Source organism: Halyomorpha halys, unplaced genomic scaffold (genome assembly GCF_000696795.3).
Source record: "Halyomorpha halys isolate HHAL.00 unplaced genomic scaffold, Hhal_1.1 Scaffold179.1, whole genome shotgun sequence".
Classification (NCBI taxonomy): domain Eukaryota; kingdom Metazoa; phylum Arthropoda; class Insecta; order Hemiptera; family Pentatomidae; genus Halyomorpha; species Halyomorpha halys.
The window spans coordinates 212,951-222,270 of record NW_027107000.1 but is presented as its reverse complement, the minus strand read 5'-3'; the positions used below and the strand labels follow the sequence as shown (position 1 = coordinate 222,270).

The 9,320-nt window shown below is 27.8% G+C and overlaps 1 protein-coding gene across 4 annotated transcripts in view; it reads left to right on the top strand.

Moving 5' to 3' along the window:
• The window catches only part of Obsc (Obscurin), a 185,041-nt gene that overhangs the window by 89,399 nt on the left and 86,322 nt on the right, over positions 1–9,320 (top strand). For 2 of the 4 annotated variants that reach the window (XM_067045343.1, XM_067045342.1), the window contains 6 exons: positions 165–341; positions 686–1,474; positions 4,340–4,448; positions 5,883–6,055; positions 7,395–7,515; positions 8,826–9,000. In XM_067045343.1, the coding sequence (XP_066901444.1) occupies positions 165–341; positions 686–1,474; positions 4,340–4,448; positions 5,883–6,055; positions 7,395–7,515; positions 8,826–9,000 (1,544 nt within the window). The remainder of the gene's footprint in view (positions 1–164; positions 342–685; positions 1,475–4,339; positions 4,449–5,882; positions 6,056–7,394; positions 7,516–8,825; positions 9,001–9,320) is intronic. The other 2 variants (XM_067045344.1, XM_067045345.1) reach the window with 2 other exon arrangements.

Sequence of the window (9,320 nt, the reverse complement as noted above, 5' to 3'; positions counted from 1 at the left end):
TATAAATAAAGAAGTTTAGTATTATCTCTTGAATAAAACTTGTAACTGCTATTCATTCAATGAGCAATGCATTGTTTCTTAAGCATGTTTGTATGCCTTTGTATGCTGCATCTCAACCCTGTCTATATGACAGGTGTGAGTGTTTTGTGTGTTATTTTCCCTAGCAACTTCCTTTGGTGATCCTGATCAGACGTTGACTGAGGTAACTGAAAAAACAGACATATCAGAAGAAAAAGACTCAGTGATTGATTCTCAAATAGGAGAAGCTATTGATAATGAAACAATAAATCAAAAATTAAACGAAATTTCTAAACATGAAAAAGAGGATAATACACAAGGAGGTACATATTTACACTTCTTTATTATACATTTATTTTAATAATACTTGTTCAAGCTTTTACATAGATAACTAACATAATAAAAGATAAAATAATCTGTATATGTTTTTAAAAATAAAAATGTGAAAGCTTTTGAAAACTTCTGAATTTTAAAAGTTAGTTTAGTAACAAGAACATGTAGTTATTAGATTTTTTATATTAGCTTTTAATAACTAAATCAATTTTAGAAAATGCTTAAATTATAATGGACAATATATTTACACAAGTATTTTTAGTACTGTTTTCCTACATTGATACTTAGCACTCATTTAGATTAAACCAACACTTAAACTTTTACACATTTCCAGAAAGAAAACTTTCTTTTCAAACTGTGCTGCCTTCAGATACACTATTAAAAATTATAACACCAACTGAAGACCAGAATGATGATAAAACAACAATATATGTTGATAATGTAAAAGAATCAATTGAATCCTTACCAGAAATATCACACATAAAATATGACACTCTAGAGATTGTGGGACAAAATAATGCATCAAAATCTGAAATTAATTCTTTGGAACATACTAAACCTTTAATATCTCAAGATGATGTAATAATATCTGATAATTATTCCTCAAACCCACTTCTTTTCACTGAAGAAAATAGTTCTAAAATCGAAGAACCTGAAATACAACAAATATCTCTTTGTTTAAAACCAAAAAGAGGAGAAATAACTGTTAGTGACCTATCTGATCTTCCCAATGAAGAAAATAAAGTACTTAAATCAAATCTTGAAAACACATTTAATGAGAGCAATATTTTGTCAATAAAACCTGATACTGTTTATCCTTCCTCATCAGTATTACATGTCAATAAAAATGACGAGAGTTTACCTGAAAATAACGTTATTCTAGAAAAAGAGGATGTTTATATTGACCAAAGTGAAAATGACAAACATGAAGGAAATAATGATAATATAAATATATCTGGTCTAACCAGTAATGAACTTCAGGCTAGGGATACAATTCTTGAAAATGTTTCTCCCAGCCTTCCTGTTGAGATCACTGCTTCTGTCAAACAAAAATGTTCAAATGATATTTTAAAGCCATTTGAAGAAGACATTAAGCAGAAAGAGGAAGGACATACAACTAATGGTAAGAATAAATTATTTATGCTGTGATCATGATTACTTTATAATTCAAAATAAACCAGGCAAATTTTTGAAAGTTTAATTTTTTATTAAAATAATTGTACTCTGATGTAGTATGATTGCTAGCATTGTAATATGGAAGAAATGTTCTTTAAAAAATATAAATTTATTAGATATTGAAATTTTATTATCATTCATTTTTCTTGAAGGTATGGGTTTTGATACAGCCAAAGAATGAATAAAAATTGTTTAAAAATGACCCTCTAATAATTTAATCTTGAACTGGTATTACACTTTTCTGAAAGTTTTATCTGTATGTGATTACATACATAAATATCTGTATAAGATTACATACTACTCAATTGAAACTTGTATTAAAGTGCTTAGTGGTAATTATTGATTCCTGTCTTTGATTATTGAGCACTGATAATCTAGCAGTTACAGATTAACATATCTGCTGTTCTTCCTTAGACATGATTAGGGCAAACATTACACTTCTCTGGAAACTGAAAATATACACAATAACGAATAATCATTTAATAAATTACAAATATCTTCATATATTATCAAATGTACCCATTCAGCTTTTGTTACTTCTTGTATTTTCTTTAAATTCCCCTCCCCTCCCCTCTATTATGCCCTAGCAAAAAAAGTAATCACACAGAATTTCTAGGAGCTTAAGTAGATTTATTTACAATTCTTTTATTTTATTATTAATGAAATACAAATAATAGGTAAAGAAATCAGTATATATTTTCAATAGTTAAACTAATTGTCAGTTAATTCAGCAATATTTTTATTATTAAATAATAAATCTTATTGCATTTAATAAAAGCAATTTAATGAAGGGATCTAGACTAGCAAGTGGGCCTATGTGTTGCCAGTCCCTAATCACTAACGAGTTGATTCCATTAAATTAATAAACTTACCAAACTACATCTAGTCAATTTAATTTCTTTAAAGTTAGAATTTAAATCTTGTTATTAGTACTAATGGCATTCCTTCACCATTAGAATATGTTTAATTTATCAACATCCACTTATAGGATTAAACATTTCTAACTTTTATGTAGTGATTAATATTAGACTTTTGAAAAGATTGACTTCACCTTTACATAATTAAGTGTCTCCAAATGATTCGAAATAGTTTATTTTTAGTATATTGTGACTGAGAACTTCAGTGATATCCACTGTTACAGACAAATTCATGAAGAATAATTATACCTAACATGAATCATTTGATTTGAGAGAAATGGTAAAATAACTCTGAGGTTTGTCAGGTAAATAAATCATAATAGTCAGTCTTGTGAAACAGTGACTGATTACATATTGTGGTCATTTTTACTTTTTACATATTGCATACTTCACATTGTATTCCTTTTTGCTCCATAAAAGTTTTCCGAAAATTTGGAATTATTATCAGATTGTTAAGCATGTATTTGCACCTTTATAAATGAATGCTTATACTTTTCTTTTTTTTTGCTTGTAGTAGTGTTACTTTTGTGTGTGTCTTTTAGAAATATTTAGTTCATTTTGTTATATAATTATGACATTATGGTGTGTATGCTTTTTATTGTTTTATCATCATTGATTTAAAACTTATGACTATTCATTTTGGTATTAAGTGAAAAAAATTAATTGTGTGGAAACAAATATTTTTATCTTCATACTAGAAAAAAAAGGAAAAAAAAAAAAAAAAACCCTGATGGCTTACTCTCCTATAAAATTTACTTTTCAAATAACAATCATTTTCTATTTCTTGAAACCAATTTTTCAACCCACACCTTCAAAGCCCATCTTCATTGAATTTTAAAGCCCATCTTCATTGAACTTTAAAGCCCTTCTTGAATAAAAATTACTTTTGAAAAATATCATCTTCTCTGAATTTTTAAATCTAATCTGTATTGGAACAAAGCTTTCTCTCTTTTCATAATTATTTTTCTAAATGGTATTTATGGGGAAATAGCCTTTTTCATAATAGGACAAATTAGAATGAATTTTGAGACAATTCTACCATTTCATAAATTTTACAAAATTTGCTATGAAGTTCCTTAAATTGATTTATATATAAGCTGAAGTTAAAATAGATTCTCATACATATGGAATAAAAAGATTTTGTAAATATGGTTGCTTTTCTTTGGCCAGTATTTCTAATGGTTAAAAGGGGAATACCGTACAGATTCTTTTTGTGATCCAGTATCACTTACCTATATTCACAAATATGTAAACAACTTTTTGTCCGAAGTTATGTATCCCAAATATGGGAATTTATATTTTAGTTTGTGAAAGTTCCAGGCCTATAACTTGTTTAGAATATATAGAGAAACATATCAATATCATACACCTTAATGCTCAATCACTTATGAGTAATTATATCTTCTAGGAAATAATATTTGTAATTGAACAATAAATGAACTATTATTAGGAGTAGTAGGTCGGGGGTGTGGTTAGGAGTAAAGAACACTAATATGTAATACTAATTTAATTGTTCCAATCTTTTGGCCCGAATTTTAAACCTTTTTCAGCCCTAAGTATAAACAAGATAACAACCATGTTAGTATAAAACTAAAATTAGTATAACAAGAAAAAAGTTGATAATATTGAGAGTATGAAAAATATTGAAGAAGAGAAAAAAGAAGGTTATGAAATATATAATGAAAAGTTTGAAAATATTTAAGTAAAATAACACAATTAATGACCTGAAATATAAAGTTATATTAGACGAAAGTGGTTATAAAACTCCTTATATATTTATATTTATTCACTGTTAACAATAAACACGTCTTAATAAACAATTATTTACTGCAAAAAAATTACAATACTGTTTCATAAGACTAAAATTATTATTTTTGCTTTTTTTTTTTTTATAGCCTCTCCTCAAATTATATCATCCCAGATGAAAAATGTAGATATTTTTGAAACATGGGAACACACATTTGAAGTTGAAGCTAGTGGAGTACCATATCCTGAAGCTAAGTGGTAAGTTTTATGTATATAAACCTGGGTTTTTAGGGCTGTTATTGTGGGTTCATTGGGTTGAAAGAGCAACACAAAATTACTAGGGAAAATCAAGTTTTATTTGATAGAGGGAACATGGAGTGTTGGAAAGTCCGAAGTCGAGAGAACCTATGTCCAACAAAACTCCATCAGGCAATGGTTGAAATAGGAGGACCAAAAAAAATAAATTTATGAAAACTCACAATCCGACATCAAATTTCTGCAGGTTACATATATATTGCATTTAATATCATTAAATAAATAAATAAAATAAAATAAATGCATACATATATAAAATTGCATGCATTTATTTCGTTAATTCATCTGTAATCTGTAAATGATCCTTCAAACTAAGACTTACTCAGATCATCTGGTAAGGTCTAAAGTCCCTTGTATACAGCTCTCCTGTCGACTCTGTTCGCCCTACTGCACCCTCGTAATCTACAGTGAATTCTGTGATCGCCCCTGTCCTTTTCCTGATTGCCGCTCTCTCTCTCCTGTATCAGCCTCTCAAAAATAAAATAAAAGGAATTTTAAATATAGGTTCAAATGTATATACAATCCGGAGTACGACTGCTAACATTCTTGAGTTCATTAAAAAATTACAAATAAAGTTCATTGTACATTTACCAAATATAAAATAAATTGAATAATGTTTTAAAAATGTTCTTAAACAGATTTAAAATCAACAGTAATGTCAAAATCCATGATAGTGAGACTCAGACTGTATTATCTTAAATTCAATATATTATATGAAACAGTAAATCTACCTACTGCTGTGGCCAGAACTTACGTAGTAATCTGAAAATTCATTTTAAATGCACCAAGAAAGCCTCATGAGGGATGTGTTGATTAAAAAAGTACCCAATATGAATTCACTCTAATAAAAAATGACCCCATTCAATTGGAAATTCCAGAGTTAGGTGCTAATTACAGACTTAGGTGCGCTGGAGAACTGATTGACAGAAAGACATTTTAATAATATTATTTCGCTAATTTCCAATAAGGCCAAAGACTTTGTGTAGTTTCGAAATAGTTTTGTGCTTTTCGAAATGAATAATTGGAAAAAAAGTGAGGAAGGAAACAAGACTATTGCCCAGATTGTGACATCTGCTCATGCATCCCATGTTTTAAAATTTATCATACAGACTAATTAATTACATGGTACATATAAAATCCGTTTTTTAAATATTTTTTATCACATGCTGAAGTATTTCTGAACATAAAAAAACAAGATATTTTTTGGACTAGAATTTATAATTTTACCACACTGTGAAAGGGTCAAGGGAAATGAGTTTATATTCTGGGACATCCTTTATATTTCACCAAATCAATAGAAATGTAAGAAACCCTCATTTTTCATTTCTATATCTTTTATTTTACTATATCATTTTCATATAAATTTATCTTCAATAGGTACAAAGATGATAAAGAAATATCATCTACTGAGAGAGTTAAGATAAGTGATAAAAATAGAAAATATAAACTTGATATCTCTGATTGTCAACTGTCGGATACAGGAACCTATAAGGTCATACTTACAAATGTTTTAGGGGAAGCTAGTGATTCAGCTAATTTAAATGTTGTTGGTAAGTATTAATACAATAATTTAAACTGAATTTATTGTTGTATCCTAATCCACAAAAAATTTTTTACTTATACCACTATGAAAAATTAATCTTAGAGTAATAAAATCCTTTTTTCTTTTTACAGCTTTAGAGTTTGTTGTTTACTTTGGTTTAATAAACATTTGGATGGTTTGATAAATAAAATGAACTTCTTTCAATAAATTTTTTTTCTCATTATAGCTATTAAGGTCAAATTTTAAGACAATAAAATAACTTTTAAACATTATTGTATTTAAATTTGTTTTTGAAAAAGAGATACTGAGTGCTGGATTAACCAATGGGAAATGTAGGTAACTGCCCTAAACATTCTGCACTTCCTGGGGGCCCTAAGGCCTATGAGAAAAATATAATGTAACTTCGTAACTAAGAAATTTGTTACTGTGTAGTAAAACATTAAGATAAAATTTTAAAAAAATGAAATGTGACAGGAAAGATAATGTTTTGAAAACTTAATTTAATATTTAATTACTTTTCAATTTGATGTTCTATGACAGTTAAATTAATCCAGAAATAAATCATTGTTATAATTTAAATTTATTTACTTTATTTGTAGGTATTGTAATTAAAATCATTATCATTAGCCATTAATAGTTTTGTTTTAATAAATAGCATACATTACTGCCGAAATATCACAATTTGTTGTTAGTATAAAATTTAATTAAATGTTACCTACCACCAAATTTTATTAATTATTACTATATTGAATTGAACTTTATAATCAGAGTAGTAGTCTCAATGTTAAATTATATGTTGACTCTATTGTTTATTTCATAGGTACCTAACTACCTATATTTTTCTTTTTGCAATAAATTGTGTTGATTTGAAAAATGGAGAGTTTCCAAGATTTGCATTTTTTAATCCAGCTCTGGGTAAATTTTTGATACTTTAGAAGTACTACTATACAGTTCAATTAAAAAAGAATGTTTCTTTTTCTTACAAAAGTTTAATATTAGTGTGAAAATTACTGTTATTAAAGCATTTGATTAATTTTCAAAGTGAGAATAGTTGAACTTACACCAAGCTATCTTATTCGTTTATCGGGACCAATTGACTAGAGACTGGCAGTTGTCAACTAAACTTAAATTGACTCTATTATATAGAAACATTAATAAAGCACTCATGTGTATGTGATTAGACAACTTTTTAATTTATTTTTTTTAATTTATCATTATAATATTTTTTTTCTGAATTCTTCTACCAATTTTTTATGAATTAATAATTGTTGTTATTTTACTGTGTATGTTTAATTTTAACCAACAATTGATTTTTATAGGTATTTATCATAATAACAATTTTTCAGAGGCTCAAGACTTCAGAAGACCTCAAATTTTATCTGGGCTTACTGATAAAAATGTTCCACAGAATCAGTCTTTTACTTATACTGTAGTACTTACAGCTGATCCAGTTCCAGAAGTGAAATGGTAATTAACATATTTATGCTTATAATTTTTTTATAGGTTTAAATTTACACTCTTATTTTGGGTTTAGTTATTATTATCATATACACACATATGGAATCTAATTCATCTCAAAACAACTTATGGTAGTTCATAATTTGATTTGAATGAATCCTGAGTAAATTCTATTAATTATAAAAATAAAAATCCCGTCTTTCCTGCCCTAAATTGTAAAACACAAGAACTTTAAACACCCAAAAAAACAATATAAATCAGATACTTATGAAGTGTACAGGAGATAGATTTTTATAGTTTTTTAATACCTTACTCATTCTTCCGATCTTATACAAACTCAAAATAATCCAATATTTGGTTTTGGTATTAAAAGAGAGATATACATATGTAATTTTTTTTTCCTGTTGGCCCAATAGGCCATGGAAATCTTTAGCTGCATATTTTCACGTGATTCATGATTAAAGCATACAAGGCAGAGTCATAAGTCCTACGTCCAGACTGTGTCAAATTGATTTGTATTTCATTTACAGTCTTTTACTTTATCTCTTGTATTATTATTTATTTTAACATTTTTTCTTTTCTCTATTAAAAATTAAATGCTGTAAGATTACTCCTTAGGAGGATGAAATTTTATAATTAACTCACTTATTAATATTTTTTTTTAATAAGTTGATCCTTAAATAGCATATTAAACTCATCTTCTTCTTCCTCATCCTCCAAAAGTGCCTTTCAGCATGGATGAGCCTCTAACCACTTGGTCCACACATCTCGGTCCATGGAAAGCATCTTCATCGGAGACAGTGTTTTTCCTCTTTCCAGACCTATTCATTGGATTTGTTCCATATAGCTCCTTCTAAGTCTGCCTTGTGGTCTCCTACCAGTCGGCCTCGCCTCCATACATTTTCTTGGCACTTTGTCTTCCCCCATTCTACAGACATTTCCATACCATTGTAGCTGTCGGTGTTCAATCACTGAAGGAATCTGAAGTTCTTCTCTTATTTTTTCATTCCTTATCCTATCTCTCCTAGTTTTGCCCAATATAAAGAGGCCTTTGGCTTAGGGACTCCCATCCTGAATATAAATATTGCAAAGAGATTTTTCTTATTATTATATTTCCAATTATTTTTCTTATTATTATATTTCCAATTATTTTTTTATTATAGTTTTTTCTTTTTTAATATTTGTACTCACCTTGTATGGAGAGTATAAATAATAATAATCATATAATTATTAGATTTTGACCATAGGGTGTATACTGTAATTTTTATAAATTGAACAATTGAAACAAGAAAAAATAAATTGATTTATTTTTCTTCCAGGGAACATGATGGCAAAGAAATTACAGAAGGATTTACTTTCCATTCCGATGCCAAGCTAATTGATCATGGTAAAAAGGAATGCGTCTACTCAGTAACAATTGAAACAGCACAGCATGAACATACAGGAACTTACACACTCACTGCTACTAACAAAAGTGGAAAAGCTGAGACACATGTTAGTAAATTACTGCATTAATTAGAAAAATTAAAATATTTGATCTCATTCATTTAGTGTTATAACTTTATAATTCCTATAGTAATTTTGGTAGTCTGTTTCCTAATCTAATAAATTCCAAGTTCATTGATATTTAATATTGTAGTGAGATAAAATGGTACCTCATGTAGTAAGACCTCTGGAATGTGTAAAATTAATTATTCCTTTGTCATCATCACTGGATTGCTGAATACTATGTAGAATATTGAAATACTATATAGTTACCAATGAAATTAAACTATTCAAAATATTTAAATTATAACATGGAAAAGGTCAGAGTA